This window comes from Castor canadensis, chromosome 7 (assembly GCF_047511655.1).
Source record: "Castor canadensis chromosome 7, mCasCan1.hap1v2, whole genome shotgun sequence".
Classification (NCBI taxonomy): Eukaryota; Metazoa; Chordata; class Mammalia; order Rodentia; family Castoridae; genus Castor; species Castor canadensis.
The window spans coordinates 155,909,841-155,926,815 of NC_133392.1; the positions used below are offsets into that span (position 1 = coordinate 155,909,841).

The 16,975-nt window shown below is 37.4% G+C and overlaps 1 protein-coding gene across 10 annotated transcripts in view; it reads right to left on the bottom strand.

Annotated features, from left to right (window-relative positions):
* Positions 1–16,975, bottom strand: part of Kif1b (kinesin family member 1B) — a 130,233-nt gene that overhangs the window by 68,962 nt on the left and 44,296 nt on the right. For 3 of the 10 annotated variants that reach the window (XM_074081386.1, XM_074081382.1, XM_074081383.1), the window contains exons 9-15: positions 16,241–16,306; positions 15,080–15,097; positions 10,107–10,182; positions 9,283–9,361; positions 8,387–8,529; positions 7,407–7,448; positions 4,244–4,455 (exon numbers count right to left, since the gene is read on the bottom strand). In XM_074081386.1, the coding sequence (XP_073937487.1) occupies positions 4,244–4,455; positions 7,407–7,448; positions 8,387–8,529; positions 9,283–9,361; positions 10,107–10,182; positions 15,080–15,097; positions 16,241–16,306 (636 nt within the window). The remainder of the gene's footprint in view (positions 1–4,243; positions 4,456–7,406; positions 7,449–8,386; positions 8,530–9,282; positions 9,362–10,106; positions 10,183–15,079; positions 15,098–16,240; positions 16,307–16,975) is intronic. The other 7 variants (XM_020186105.2, XM_020186090.2, XM_074081389.1 and 4 more) reach the window with 4 other exon arrangements.

Here is a 16,975-nt window from a genome sequence, read left to right on the forward strand (position 1 = left end):
AGATTCAAGGGCAACAGCTACAAAAGCAAGAAGTATAAAATCAGGAGAAACAAACGAGAGCATATTAAAAAAGAAAAGCCAAGTGACAACCAACATGCCAGCCTAGAGGGCCAGCAACTAAGAAAAAGCCATACAATCTGGGAACAAGTGAGAGCACTAAGCAAGGAAGGAGTCTGTACCAAGTGGTCAACAGTGTATCTATTACTACCACAAAGCTATTCAACCAACAGAGTGGTATTAAATGCACGTGCACGGGACTCTACATGGGCAGAAACAGAACCAGTTGATCCCACAAGCTACATAAGTTTAAGGCTTTATTAAAGACAGCTGGATAGAACAGTTACACTCTCTAAGTAAAGACAAAACAAAAGAAGCAGGAAATTTGGCTATACGTGAGCAAATCACCTAAAGTAAAGCTCACAAACTACTTATGCCAGTTAAGGAATATAAACTGACTCATGAGGTATTTTTAAAAATATTTTCTTCCTAGTTGGTCACCTTCAAAATGAGGTCATTTCAAAGTCAAGGCTTATCTGGCCATATTAAAGCTATCCTATTTTGAAACCACTGCTAAGAAAGTACAGTTACTCTCCAGGAATGCTCTAACCACTTTGCTGGCAGCTCTAACATGACCTCTCTAACTTTACTTACCAACAGGAGGGTAAATCACAACATAGTCTCTTTACAGAAGAGGCTTCAAGAGAAAACTGAATAAGGTGTAACTTGTCATTGCAGCTTAAGTGTGATTTTTAAGTTGTCTAGAAAGCTATTTTTGAAACTTTGAGGAGTGTTAGAGAAAACAACAAACCAAATGGCATATTAGCAAACCTTCAGTTCTGAACAAACCTGAGAAACCATTTATCCCATAATCAAGGACAAGAGAAGCTTAGTGATTAACCTGAGGTCATGGGATTCCCATACTTACTATTCTTTCTTTAAATAAGGCAGAGTCAATAGCCATCCAAATAAACAGTCTACAAACAGCTCACCATGAATTAAGAAAAACTGAACGATATTCTTTTTTTCAAGCCTAAATAATTAACTTAGTGTAAAAACAAACAAAACACAAAGAGAAGCCAATAGGCAGTCAGTATTCAGAATATATGTAGCTTTCTAGCTACATATATACAGCACTAGTTAATTACATTTATACAACTAAACAACTTTTTGAAGTTTTAGCAAGGATTTATTTTAGTCTGACAGGATAAAGTAGGGAGAAACATTTCCTGTGCCCCATGTAGGAAATGGGAGTAAAGACTATTTTTTTCTTGATGGCTCAGTTAAGTAACAGAAAAACTGAAAGGACAAAACAAATATTTCCATGAAAAAAATTACATTTTAGGTTTTGATACTTAAAAGGTTAAGCACTTACTGCTTACATTCCTCGAAGCCACTGGACAGTCAAGGTTTTATTGTACTGAACACAGAATGTTTTATAAAGTGAGTTCTACATGTGAAGCCCTCAATGCTTAGCACAGCATTTGCCCTTGCCTGTTTCTGTAATACAATCTGTGGATATTTATAGGCTAAGCCTGAGCAATGGTCCTCACAGTACTGACTTTAATGACAGACTATAAACACCACAGCCATCATACAGTGGCTACAGCTATGTTTAAAACCCTATTGTATAAGCCTTATTGTATAAGGAGGGTTAGCTCAAGAGGTAAAGCACTTATCTAGTATGCCTGAGGCTCTGAGTTAAATCCCAGTACCACAAAAAAAAAAAAACCAACTTACTGAACAAGAAACTAAATCAAGGATACATATATTTAACTCAGCTTGAGTTGTGACTTAAAACAGAAAACAATTACATATCCCTCACTCTCTTTTGCCAGAGAGGTTTGTAGAGGGATCAAGATGCTTATGGAATTAGGCTATTGGAATGAATGAAACAGCAGTAGCACCCTGTGAAAAACTATTAAACTAACAACTGATCTTTTCTGAAGTCAAAAATAAATAGAAGCAAAGGGAAGTAAACTGTTAGGAAAATGAGTTAACCTCCACTATTGCTTTTTTCCATTACAATATTTTTTTCCTATAATGTCATGCCTTAGGAATTCAGCTCCTAGACAGTTTCAAGTGTTTCTATTGTACAACTGCTGTCCTACACTCTGGATGCAAGATGTTCTCTGCCTGCATCATTAAAATGCAACTCTGTCCAAATGGAATTCTCACCATTCACAAAAGAAAAGCAGAACTGAGTGCTTATGCTTCAGCACTGAATACAAAACTGTAAAGAAGCCATTTTCTCTCTAGAGTAAAGATAGGGAAATGGAGGATTTCATTTATGTTGGTTTAATGGAGAATTAAGACAGAGGAATGTATTTGCTGACTAAAGTAAAATAGTTTTGTTTTAATGAGAAGTGTGTGTGGCAGGGGGAGAACTCCCTGAAGAATGATCACATTATCCCCTAGAAACTATTTGGAAGGCACTAGGTGACCTAATTCTTAAAAAAGCTTAGTTAGTGTCTTGACTCCTAATGGTTGGTTCCACTTGGCAGTTAGGAAGAAAATTCTCCTTAATACCACAATGATTGCCAAAAGAAAGGACAAACTCATTTATTCACCAAGACTTTAATAAGCAAATAGTTAAGATTCAAAATTCCCAGGAAAAAAGAACATGTATATTAAATACTAAGTAGGTGGAGGTTTCACTTCTCCTTTCCACAGAGCCCTCTACTTTTCAACCTAGCTCTGAACAGAGCCCTGCACAATGTGGTCACCGATGCTTATTTGTGAGAAAACTCATGAATGAATATATCTTCCCACGAAGGGCTTCAATAAGGTCTTTAGTAAAACTTCACAGCCAATTTTACCAAGAGCAAAAATTACCTTGCAGCTTGCAACCTTGTATGGAAAGATTTCTCATTCCCCTTCCTTTTGCCAGGCATTTCAGAACTTAACTCTTTTTTTTTTTTTTTTTTTTTTTTCAGTACTGACTGGGGTTTGAACTCGGGGCCTCACACTTAGGCAGGCGATCTTACTGCTTGAGCCACTCTGCCAGACTTAACTCACTTTTTGAAGGAAGAAGCAAGATCATTATTTTTGTTTCTCAAGTACCTTCTTTTTGAAGTGAGTAAAATGCCAAGGTAAAAGGTGGGACATTCAAAAAAGAAAAAGCAGAAGCCCATTCTTCATGTAAAATCTTTTCCAGCTTCACCTGAAACCCAAAATAAAAGCACCTGACATCTTCAATTATCAACTTTCAGTCACTTCTAGTGGTAAAGACATTCAGCAAGTCTTTAGATCACCAGTCAGTGTCCTGAGCAGAGCTGAAGGGAATAGGGAGCAAAGGCGAAGAGGACCGCTGGATGGCAGCATGACTGCAACTTTCCAGATTCTTTAGAAGTTTCTTTGCCCTGCCCTGGCACTCTTGAATACAAAGGCCAAAAGGTATGGATCAAACTATCTTCCTGCAGATGATCAGTAGGGGAAGAAAAAACATCTGGTATCCCTGATGTCATCTGATGGATGGCAGGATTTCCTGGCTGCTTGTCTCAGCACTACAGGTGACACGTCTGCTCACTGTAGTCACTGAGGGGCAGGACAGAAACTCTAAGTTGGAAGACTTTGCTACTCCTGACTTTCTCACTCATAGAAAGACACAAGAGAGAGAACCTGATATAGGCAAAAACAGACTGGGACAGACTTCCAGTAGCAAAGCTGGGTGCCATGGCAGGTGGCCTACAAACATACAGCCTGATGGCCCTGTGTGTGACCCCAGGTGTACCAGCAGAGGAGAAAGTCCTTCCTCTCCTTTAATCAGAGGGTGTCAAGGCTTTCCGAAAACTTTCAAAAGATGTAATTTCATGGGTATCTGAATAAACCTAGTACAGCTACCCAAATGTTCAAACTTTCTTTTAATTATATATTAATTTTACTAACAGAAGAATGGTTCTATACAGAATTCCATCTTCAAATGAAATCTTTTATTTAAAACTAAATTTCTAACTAAACAACTTCACTGTGGCTTATAAACTACTCCAAAATTAATATACATACCTAAGTTATCAATTACTTTGCATGGCCAATCTAGACCTTCCCATCTCTGTCAGGCTAGGAAAGATTCAAGCATTCTGGCAAAAATAAATTAACTTACAAAACAGAAAATTCCATTTTCAAAATACTTCAGGAGTTAACAAGTTTTCCAACCACTAAGCCAAAATCTCAGTGATTTTTAGTCCTAATTCTGCCTTGTGGAGATACACAGAATACCCTGCATTCAGTGTGTGTGATTACTTACCTTTAGGCGTTCAATGGCTTCCTCTCCTCCAGGTGTAGACATGATCCTCTCCTGAATGCTGGTCACAGATGTTAAGCCCACCTGACTACTGAGTGAGCAGGAAGATGGAGATGAAGTAAGGGACCCCATGGATGCTGTGGAAAAATTGCCAGGGCGTTGATTCTCAGTGGCTAGCAAGTACCTATGCTTATTGTTCTGAAAATCTTTCAGATCTGGGAGACAGAAAGAAGAAAGGCAGAAAAAGAAAAGAGGGAAAAGGGTGGAAGAAGAAAAAAAGACAGGAAGGAACACAAGTGTAAGAAAGGACAGCATTAAAGCGCCAGGACAAAGACAGGCTAACGGTTCTAGATGGCAGTTCTGAAACCCGTCTCTCTGTACTATTGGATCCTAGAGATTAAGAATCATTTCTGAATTCAGAAACAAAAAAATTCCAATGTAGGTTAACAATGTATCTAGTAGGGTGTAACCAGAACCTCAAAGGCACTCTCCCTAAGCCAAATGGTGTTCCATCTTTTCTTTCCATTGTTCCAAGTCTACAGTGCCTTCAGATTTACATCACTTTTAAACTCTAGTAGTTTGTAAAAGAAAGAGAAACATAAAGATCATTTATTTATCAGTAATCTGTACTGGCCAAGCCCCATATTTTATGGAATTCAGCCAAAATTTTTCAAGATGTTAGAGTTAAGACTCTAGGCACTTAGTGGTGTCCTCTGTATAGCAACATTTCAATATGCCAAAGAGACTTTTTAAATGTCTTAAATTAAAAGAAGTAGCTGTAGAAATAAGAGAAATTCTGAGTAAGAACCTAGAACTGAATGACTGCCTCAACAAGGAGGAACAATTAGCAAATGAAGAGGTTTTGGGTTTTTGCCATTCGTCTACCACAGCAAACAAAAAATAAGATTCATTATTTATTTGCTACTTAAGTAAAGCCTTTACTGTACCTAAAAGTACAACCACTGCTTCCTAGTCTGATAGGAAAATTTTAGAGACATATATTTAATATACTAACATCTGTAATAGAATTGTAAATTGTGCTTATAATTTACAACTTAAGTTTTGGAAAAAGGCCACAAACAACAAAATTCACTAATGTGTTGCTTGTACTTTCCTCCATTATTTATCCTTCTCAAATGAACACCAGAGGTAAATTCCCAAGAAATTGGGAATGGTATTGGGGCATTCCTATTTTAAAACTGGCTCATTTTTAAATTTGAGAAAATCCATACTATTTAAAATTTATGTCAAAACTAAGTTTTCCTTAAAGGATTTAATATGAGGCAATAGTTGAAAAAATATTATTCACTGCCTCTCAGTTGACTCAGCTTTACTTAATCAAAGCTGATTCTTGAAGCCCCTTAAAATCTGCAGTGCTTCAAGACAGTTTGAAAACTACCATCTGCAAATATAGAACATAGAGAAACAAGCAAAGAGGCATGTTTTAAAAGGGGAATAGGCACTGGAGCAAAAAATTAGCCACCAGGTGATGGCAGCAAAGTAGGATAGAGCATGATGGATGGAGTTTAGAAGGTCCCAGGGACACATGCAAGCCCTAAAAGAATTAGGAGAAGTCAATCCAGACAGAAACCAAGAAGTGGTCAGGGCTGCTTTCCTTTATGCATATGGAGTTAAATTTAGTCATGCACGGTTTTCAGAAAATGTCATAGCTGCTCAGAGAAGAAATAGGCAACAAGCTGGCAGCAGCAACATCTTAAGCACAAAAGCAAGAACAGGAAGGCATCTTCTCCATACCCGTACTGTTTGGCTTTGGAAATCTCAGACAGAGCTGTTCCAAAAGTCATATGTATATTAGGACATTTTAGGGTCTTCAGGACCTAACTCATCACAACTAGAGTTCTCTTATGCATTTCCTTGTCTGACATGGCTTACTGCAGAAATAAACAAATCAATGAGTCTAAAAATTAACCCCAAAACTAAGATTTTTCACATCTTTTAAGATAGTAATTCCTTAATGAGTTATCTTAAAAGGGTAAGCAATTATTACCTCACCAACTTAATGCTATCTATGGAGAGAATGAGGTATGATCTTTTATAAAATATCCTCATTTCATTCACATACTTTAGATACCTCAATGTTTAAAATTTGTAATTTATGAAAAAAAGAAAAAATGTTTATCATCAAGTAAGGTGAGGCCCAAGATACACAGAAAACCAGCTTAGCATAAGCACAGCTGCACACTAACCCAACACGCACAGAGGTCCTTAATCAGGCACGTTGGCTGACTGGAAATGACTTTTTTTTTAATTATACAAAGGTTTATATTTACAGTGCTAATTAAAAAAGAGTTTTTCTATTAAATAATCAGACCAGGAAAGAAGCAACTCAAGAGCGCCCCCCCACCCCCGTTCCGCCCCACCAAAAAAAAAAAAAAAGTGTCAGTGCAGTAATGGTAAAAAGCCAAGGGCTCTGAGTTCAATACCCAACCTGACCACGCAGAACCATGGGATCGTGGAAAACTAACCACTCTGGGCTACTGGTAGAATGGACAAAATGGAACTTTTTTCAGAGTTGATGACATAATTTAAAAAAATACTATGTCCAAGGTACCTAGAAAAGGGCCTGGCAATGTCATCCCTAGTCTTATCATCTCTAATTTTTTTTAATTTAATTTAATCACAATGGAGGGGAAACTAAGAGAGGAAGAAGCAAGAATTTTTTTTTTTTGGTGGTACTCGGGTTTAAACTCAGGGCCTTGTGCTTACTAACAGACTTGAGCCATGCCCCCAATTATTTTTGCTTTATTTTTCAGATGAGGTCTCGCACTTTTTCTCAGGTTCACTTCAGACTACAAACCTCCTATCTTCACCTCCCTCACAACTGGGATTACAGGCATGCAACCAACTTGTTTTCTGAAACAGAGCCTCGCTAAACTTTTTGCCCAGGCTGGCCTCAAACCATGATTGTCCCATATCTGCCTCCAAGTAATTGGGATTACAGGCATGTAATACCACACCTAGCTTGGAAACAAGAAATTTCTAAGCCTTTGGAGAAGGGCAAGATCAGAATTTCTGATTTTACAGCATACTCTGTCTGGGATTTCCCTTTAGGATTTCTGGCATGCAAAGCTGGTTTACGGCTGATACAGCAGAGGCAGATTAGCAGGTCAGTGTACTGGAAATAACCAATACATGAAATACACACATTTGCCTCCACTTCCAGAGTAATCATCAATCAATGGATCAACTGAAGGTAAGCAGGAAGGAAAAATACGAGAAGGGTCAGAGTTCAGACTCAGCAGTGACACAGAGGGAAAAGAGCAGTACTTGGCATTTCAGAAGATGAAAAAAGTTAATACTTAGAATATATTATCATTTTTACAAAAGTATTAATCTACACCCAGGCTTTAAGAAATAAGAACTAAACTAGAAGATACCTTGAGAATTTACTAGCATTTCAAAGAATATTAATTTTACACTCAAAAAATGTATGATTTATTAAATAAATCCATATTCTATTCTATCTGAATAATCTATTTTATTCACTTAAAAGAACTTCACTTGAGCCACACTCCCAGTCTGAGAACTTTTATTTTTAATAGTCAAACCTAAGGCTTTGCACATGCTAGGCAAGCACCCTACCACTGAGCTACACCCCAGCCCTACTTACTAATACCTTTTGATTAGACACTATATGGGCAGGTCACAGATACTTAAAACATAGCGCATTATATAAGACAACACTGTAAAACAGCACTCTCTGGAAGTCTAGTTCTTCAACTTCACAGGAATTGGACTTTTGCCCTTCATATGTTCATAGGAGCAGGGGCCACTCAAAGGTGAACCTTATCTGACAATAGACTGGAATGGTGGACTTCTCACACACATATTACCACTACACTAATCCAGAGAAACCCATGAAACAAAAAAGTCCACACAACACTTTTATGAAGTGATCAATTTCTCAGTGAGAATAAATTTAACATTTTTTAAAAAAATTAACGGATAGCCTGAGACATAATAAAAAGGAGTTTTGAGGTCATTTTCACTGGGTTTTTTAAGAAAAAAACATAAACCATTTTCACTGCCATCTAGTTTCAACAAGTTCCTTAAATCAAAGTTTATTTTAAATATAAGAACCTGAAGAGGAAGATTAGATTTTGTGTTGATCCTTAATTCACTTACTATCAATAATGTCTCCCAGCCCCTGAGCACGAAGCAGGTCCTTCAGCCGTGTCACTTCTTCCTTTAGTTCCCGAACCAGTTTAGCATTGGGGTCCTCATTGATAACTGCATTGCATTTAATTTGCTTTGCACGATCTGCATATCTAGATCCAAGGAGAAAACTCATTCCTGACATTTCTCAGGTCCTCTACTGCTTATAAGTAACATACCATTGTTTCTAAGTCAAACATCCTGTGTATTTACACATTTTATGAGCTTTGGAAACGATGTATTTGTATAAAGCTTTAAAATCCTTATGAGATAAAGAAAAGGCTCAGATGAACTTAAGTGACTGCTTTAAGATTACAACAGAAATAAATACCAGAGACAGGACTCAAACCAGTTTGTCAGACTATGTAGTGCTCTTTTGCTATGGTGAAAGTATCTTCAATGGGAGAAGGGGAAATGGCTCCAGATTAAAGTAATGGAACCTATTCCACATATAAAAACATCTTATTTATGAATATTATTACATTGGTAATTTTTTAATGTTACATGTACTCAAAATTATATTACTTTTTATAACTTGAGCATATCTATAAAGACAAAGATTATGCTCATGGGAAGATAATACTCTTTATAGAAATAAATACTAAGATTAATATGAAAATTAAAAAGTTATCTAATGATCTCACTTGAGCAATCTGAACATCTTTCCTACGAAAAAGTTCCTGCTTTTCCAAATGAATCTGTAAACCATAAACAGGTAAATTCCATTATAAGAAAAATCATTTCTCCCCGTGTTATCTCTGTTATGAGAGGAAGGGATGACTATTAATACAAGCAACTACTCTCGAAGCATAAGAGAACCCATGCTATAACAAAAGTACTTAGCAACTGAGCTAAAATGAGAGTACCTCAGAGTGCTCAAAGTTTCATCATAGTTGATATCTGCTGGGCTTAGAGCAGCAACCATTGCAGTCCGAGAATTGCCACCTAAGAAGATAAATCACAGATATCTCAAATTATATTCATTTATAAAGAATTTTACTGACTATCAAAACTGACAGCACATTCTCAGATCCTAAAGACTTAATCAAAAGCCAACAACTTTAACAAAAAGTTAGTGAAGAAAAAAAAATCCAGTAACATTCTTAAATGTTCCATGTCAGGCACTATTGTACTCAGATTTTAGTGTCTGAATCTCTTGCCTCCGGTACCTATCCTCCTATGATCCTTTGCACACACTCTAATAAGGTTTAAGCCAGTTTACCGGCCCCCCCACACCCCACTGTCACTGGCTGGGATAAGCCCACCAGTTCACTCCATGTCAGATAATCACTCCTTCTTACTGAGGAGGAGCAGAGACTGAAGGGAGGAGCTAGAAGGTGGAAAAACAGCAAGAAGGAAGAGTAAGGGCTGGCAATGGCTGGTTATAAGCACCTCAGAGGAAGACAAGGTTTTAAAAGAACTTTCAGGAAGGAAAAACAGTTTGAAGCAGGTGTAGGGAGTTAGGAAGACAACTGTTCCATGATAAATTGGAAGAACACTTCCAATTTTAAAATGAGTGAATCCAACCAGTAAAAGAAGTAAAAGCAAAGAGGCAAGGAGCACTCAAGTGACTACTATGAATAGCTAAAGGTAATTCTCCAAAACAGACACAGAACAACCACAAAAGTCAATCAGAAAGCAGTTTTACAAAGATAACTACAAAGTTAATTTGTACCAGCAGTCAACATACCTAGATTTTCTCGAAGGAGCCAAGTAAGTACAGAGTCCCTGTAAGGAATGAAATCAGTCTTCTTCTTTTTTTTACTCTATTAGAGAGAAAGGAAGAGCCTCAGTAATATTATGGGGGAAAACTCATGGGAAAGGTGAGCCAGTCTAAAATTCCCAAGTAAATCAACTTACGGTAGAATCCCATCATGAAATGTGTTTTTACTTTTGCATTTTAATTTGAAATTTTTGTAACATACACAAAAATCCAAGACAAGTACCAATGAGCTGCATATACCCACCATGCAGCTTCAACCACTACCAGTACTTTGTCATAATTCTCTCTCAATTATCCCCCAAACACTTTTCCACATTCCTAAACCACTTTGGAGTAAGTTGTAGGCACCATGTCTAAATACTTTAGCAGATAGGGACATTCTCTTACACAGTGTACAATGACAAAAAATTTAATCTCAATATAATACTGCCCATATCATGTCTTTATAGCTGCCAGTATTTTAGAGCAGATCCAACATTTCACCTACAAATACTTCAGATACACATCTTTAACAGGCAAGGACTTAAAACATAATTATAAGACTAGTATTATAATATTTAACAAAATTCCTTACTATCATCTATATAAGCATTTAAACAATGAGTTTCCTTTTTACAGAGGGGTAAATATGCATCCTGTGTATTCTAGTCAATTAATGACTTTACATAATGAATTTACTTGGCCAACCACTAAATCATCAGGTAGGTTGTTGTATATCTAAGTAACTATGGAAAAAAAAAAAAAGTTCCAACTATTACCACAAGGACTAAAAGTGAAAAGGACTAAGAAAGTTATGTTATTTGTTATTTTAGATATTTGCTACATTCACTGGATGACTTTTCTCATTAAGGGCCTATTTAAACTGCTCTCTTAATGATCTTCTCATTACTGTAGGATAAAGCCAAAAGTACCAATAAAAAGGCAGAAATGGAAGAAATGATATTCTCTAGAATTAGAAAAAATTAGTACAAGGGCCAGGTTGTGGTGGTGCATTACCTGTGATCCCAGCTACTCAGAAAGGCAGAGGTAAAAGGATCGCAGTATGAGGCCTGCCCCAGACAAAAAACCCCAGGAGACCCCATCCAGAAGAAAAACTAAATCAAAAAGGACTGGGGGCATGGCTCAAATGGCTGAGCACCTGCCTAAGCAAGTGCAAGTCCCTGAGTTCAAACCCCAGTAGTGATAAAATTAATATAGACAAAAATAAAATAATGCAAATGCTTTGCAGATAATATTGAGTCAAACATCTGCTGGCTGACTACTGTGATGCCTTAAGAAGCTACTAAAGAGAAATCCAGCATTCACAGATAAACATCACCCCAGCAATGGGCAGATTCAGAGTCCATTTCTGGTATAATCTGAGGTTCGACACAGGATGATCTAATTCTGCAAAAACACAATATTCAGAAAATGAGAACTAAGGGGCTAACTTCAGGTTTCTGGATGAAGAAAAGGGAGTAGGCAAGGGGGTATTTTAATTCCTCTCTTATCAAAAAACACTGGGCTAGCGATGTAGCTCAGTGGCAGAGCACTTGCCCAGCGTGTGAGAGGCCAACATTGGTCAGGCACTGGGACTGATCCCCAGCACCACAAACAAACAAAACCCATTCGTGCTATTCTATTCCACTCCACCCACAGGTGCACATTCCACCTATTAGAAAGTCATTTCCAGATGGGCACCAGTGGCTCACCCCTGCAATTCTAGCTGCTCAAGAGACAGAGATCAGGAGGATCATGGCTCGAAGCCAGCACAGTCATAATAGTTCATGAGACCCTATCTTGAAAAAACCCTTTACAAAAAAACAGACTGGTGGAGTGGCTCAAGGTGTAGGCCCTGAGTTCAAACCCCAGTACCACAAAAAAAAAAAAAAAAAAAAAAAGTCATTTCCAGTAGCAGGTTCAACTTAAAATTGCATAGAATGAAGCCTTTCAGTCATTTGGCTAATGGGACATACTCTCATTTTACTACAAAATCCTCCAAATCTAAGACCTAGGTTTATTTCTTTATAGTTTTGGTTTTTTCTTTTTTTCCAGTATTGGGGTTTGAACTCAGGGCCTACACCATAAGCCACTCCACCAGCCCTTTTTGTGATAGGTTTTTTGGAGATAGGGTCTCACAAACTATTGCCAGAGCATACTGCCTATTCTAATTTGCTGAGAGATAGATAAGGGTAATTGCAAAATAACTCTATTCCTTAAAAACAACCTACAGTATTTTCCTAATATAAAGAAAATAGCAAGGCCAGGTGGCTCATGCCTGTAATCCTAGCTATTCAGGAAGCAGAGATCAGGAGGATCGCTCAGGCATGAACTATTTGCCCAGGCTAGCAAACCCCCATATTCTTAAATGTTTAAATTACTCATGAGCTTCCATTACCCACCATTAGTAGTAAAAGTGCTGACTAAAGTATGCCAGCTACAATGACCACAAACAGTACTATAAAAATAAGCAGTGTTGGTTTGCCAAAAATATTCTATTTCATTTTTGTCAATTTGGCTAAATTAAGAAGAAATAGCTAGCCAGTGGCTCACGCCTGTACTCCTAGCTACTTGGGAGGCTGAGATCAGGAGGATCACAGTTTGAGGCCATCCTGGGCAAATAGTTTGAGACCCCATCTCCAAACCAAAATAAGTCTCCAGTGATAGAGAGCATGCTTTACAAGCATGAAGCCCTGAATTCAAATCCCGTGTCACAAAAAAAAAAAAAAAGAAAGAAAGAACAGCTATATGACAGAGCAGAAACAGAACTTCAGTTCTTTCCATCTGAGAATACCCCAGAGTCTGGGGCTGGTAGAGTGGCTCAAGTGTAGAGTGCCTAGCAAATATGAAGTCCTGAGTTCAAACCTCAGTACTGACAATAAAAATATAGAATATCCTACAATTTAGTCATTTCTTTCTTTTCTGTTTGCTTACTTTATAGAATTAATCTCATCTGTTCTCACAACTATACATTTTTTTAAAATAACTGTTTCAATAGTTAAATAAAAAGCTTTACTTGTTCTCTCTAAAAAGAAACACGGGTCGAATATCCTCTATTATAAAGGCTTGGGACCAGAGTATTTTTGAATATTTGCATATACATAATGAGATATTCAACATAAAATTTATTTATGTTTCTTATATACCTTGTACACATAGCCTGAAAGTAATTTCATATAATATTTTTGGTGTGCATTCTGACTACAACAATTTGTAGGAGGTCAGACAGTATGGAATATTCCACTAGTGGCTTCAGGCTGTGCTCAAAAAATTTCAGATCTCTGATTTCCAGATTAAAAATACTCGATCTGTACTGTTAAGTGTGGACAGTAATAAGCCTATTTCTCTCCTCAATGGAAACAACATATTTTTCTTTCTTGGTTTTTTTCACTGTGCTGGGGATTAAACCCAGGGCCTTGAATGTGCTAGGCAAGTGCTCTACCACTGACCTACATTCCCAACCCACCTTTTTTTTTTTTGGAGACAGGGTTTTGCTATGCAGCCCAGGCTGGCCTACAACTTGCAATCCATCCTCCTTAGGATTGGATTACAGATGCGTCCAACTTGGAAATAACATCTGAATTCACCAAAGATTATACTTGTTACATAAAATCTAAAATTTATTCCTGATCTATAATACTTACAATGGATGCAAGGTATTAAACTGGATTTTATAAAACTGATGGTAAAAATCACTTGCAAATTATTATGGCACAGAGTACACAAGACACATAAAGCTAAATATTTTGTAAACTTTTCCTGTGGCTGATATGATGTTAATAGATGTGCAAATGGACAGGACAAGTTAAAATGATCACTAAATCTTCAAATTTCTGGAACCCAGATTAGATATTGGACAAGTATATTAATAAATAGCATACAGACTTCAGAAACTAAGAGCTCATTAATTGATACACAGAGAAAAAAATGAAAAGGACATAACTTTTTATTTAAGTTATTACTGTAGAAGTAGAAAGAATAAGCAAATCTATCTAAATATTTGAAAATATACATGTCAATGCAAATACTGCCTGCACCCCAATTTCTCTCATGTGATTCATACCTATTAGGTGCTCTAAATAAATATTTGTGCAAAACAGTAAGAGAAAAGTGTATAGCCGTTGTATAAAAGAGTATGCAAACAGTGTTTTCTAGATGTAGCTGAAGTCTCACTTGATTTTACAGTCCTCACGTTGTATAAACCAAAGAGCAGGAAACAATTTGGAACGTTTTAAGTCACCATGAGCCTTCCTGGTAGGAACCTAATAAGAAAAGCCAAGAAGTCTGAATGTACACTTAACCAGGCTGGATGTGTGGCACACTCCTGCCAGCCCAAACTTCAATAAGTTAGCAAGATCCAATCTCAAAAAGCAAGTTGGGCATGGTGGTTCAAGCCTATAATCCCAACTACATTGGGCCATGGTCCAAGGTCAGCCCTGGGCTGACAAGAGGCCCTATCTGAAAAACAAATGAAAGCAAAAATGGCTGGAAGTTTGGCTCAAGAGGTAGAGCACTTGTCTAGCAAGAGGCCCAGAGTTCAAAACCCAGGACCACCTGAAAAAAAGAAAAAGAAAAAAAAATGTATATACCAATACTTTCCAGATATTTTAGAATAGCACCCTTAAACATTTAACTATTGCTCATCTGAGTGATTTATATAACTGTCAAGAGATAGTCCTTCAGCTCACTGGGATAAACACCTTAAGATGACACAATATAAAGCTTCCTCAAATTCCTTTCTTGTTCCTTTAGTCTTAATTCCATCTCCAAAGTACTTCATGCTCCTAAATTAATGATTTATGGTCACTGTAAATAGATATTCTAAATTCCAGAGCCAGAAAACAAATTACAGTCAGTTTTCTAAAGATTCCATCCCAGCTATGCCTGCACACATCCTCTAAGGATTCCAAGCTCTAACAGCTGATTGTGTACCAGTCCACCCCTTTTTCTCCCCACCATACCTTGCTGGTGCAGTTATCCTACCAATGAAAGCATTTACAGGAAAGAACAAGAACACAGGATAAGCCTCCAAAAGGTAGTATTTTGTTTACATGGAAAACATAGATTATGACTTCTTAGAGACAAGCAAGAAACGTATAATTCTTCTTAGTGATTTAAATGAGGTATTAATGTAAAGTAGAACACATAATGACTTCCTTGGCTCTTAGCCTAAATAATGAAGCCCCTTACAGAAAACTGGTTTAGCTTTAGTGTTCCACTGAAGTTATATGCTGCATAACGACGTTTCACCCATGTGTGCCGTAAGTTTACAACGACATGGAATCATCCTGATGTTTTTGCCATCCTGGCGTGGCAACACAATGCACTACTCACATGTTTGTAATGATGCTGCGCTGTAAGTCATTTCCAAGGGTACCATGTTCCTCAGGTTTAGAGCATGGTACTTGATAACGGCAGTAAGTGAATGTGACTGCTTTGAGTGCTTACTATAGACTTTTTCCATGATTTTAGAGAATATTCTTTCAACTTCCAATGTTCACTATATGCAGGCAACGGCCTCATACACTTGCGTTCATCTCACCTTGACTGCATCATTTCTGCAGGTGCTTGATTTAATCTCATGTTGGTTTTTTCTTCATGGCCCTAGGGGCAATAGGCTATGCCATATAGCCTATGTGGGTAGTGGATTATGCCACAATTTGTGTGAGCACACTCTACAATGCTACAACAATAACAAAGTCACCTAATGCTGCATTTCCCATTTAATCCCCTTGTTAAATGATGCGTGACTGAATTTTTTAAAAATATTATTGGCATTCACCAAAGCCAAAGTGCTCAAAGTACTCAAAAGGTACTGCATGCACTGCATCCTACCAAAAACTGCACAGGAAAAGAGCACACAAACACACACTCGCTTTTATGATTTGAAATCAGGCTCAAAAAATTAATCAAACATACAACTTTGCTCCAGCCTTACACATCTACATGTGCTTTGATTTTACTTTTGGTACAAAGTCAAACTGTGTTACACCTAGTTTCTTATCTGAGAAGGTGAGATTACATAAAAGGCCAAAATAGGGTAGTCTCATTAAATAAGCATAAAACATCATCAAGTATATTTGCTGAGCAAACTTTCTCTTATAGTAAAGTGTAAAACTTACCACTTCTGCCAAGGCTGAAATGACTTTGCCCAAAGTTGTAAGAGACTTATTAATATTTGCTCCTTCCTAAAACAAACACCAGACATGAAAGGATTATGGTGAAGAATCTCCATTCCTGCAATATTATTCATATAGAAGCTATCCAGTATAACTAGCCACACGCTAGCATCCTTATTGATGACCACAAGCACTAAAGCCTCCAATAGTCCTTAATCTTTCCCCTGCTCACCTGATAACATGCTGGGACCAAATGCCTACTTCCCAGTCCTAAGTATTTCGTCAAAATGTTTGTGCTCCAAAATCTTACAATGCTAGCCTTCTTCCCACAACTCAGCAATATGAAATTTCTGTCCTTGTTAAACACTATCCCTATCAAAGTCCAGGCTGGTTCTTACATCTGGATCTCATATATCCTATTCCCATTACTGTTCCTTACTTCCACCTAGCCAAATTCTGCCTTGGAAAAATTTTTCTCAGGGGTGGAGGCAGGGGGGAGAAATGAACCAAGCCTTGTATGCACATATGAATAATAAAAGAAAAATGACAAAAAAAAAGAAAAATTTTTCTCTAAAGGGTCAAATAAAACTTAAGTTTTGTGGGTCATGTGGGTCATATGGTCTCTGCTACCACACTGAAGAAGTAGCCATAGACAATACATAAACTAATGGATTAGCTATATTTAAATATAATTTTATTTACAGCCAGGCGCCAGTGGCTCACACCTGTAATCTTAGC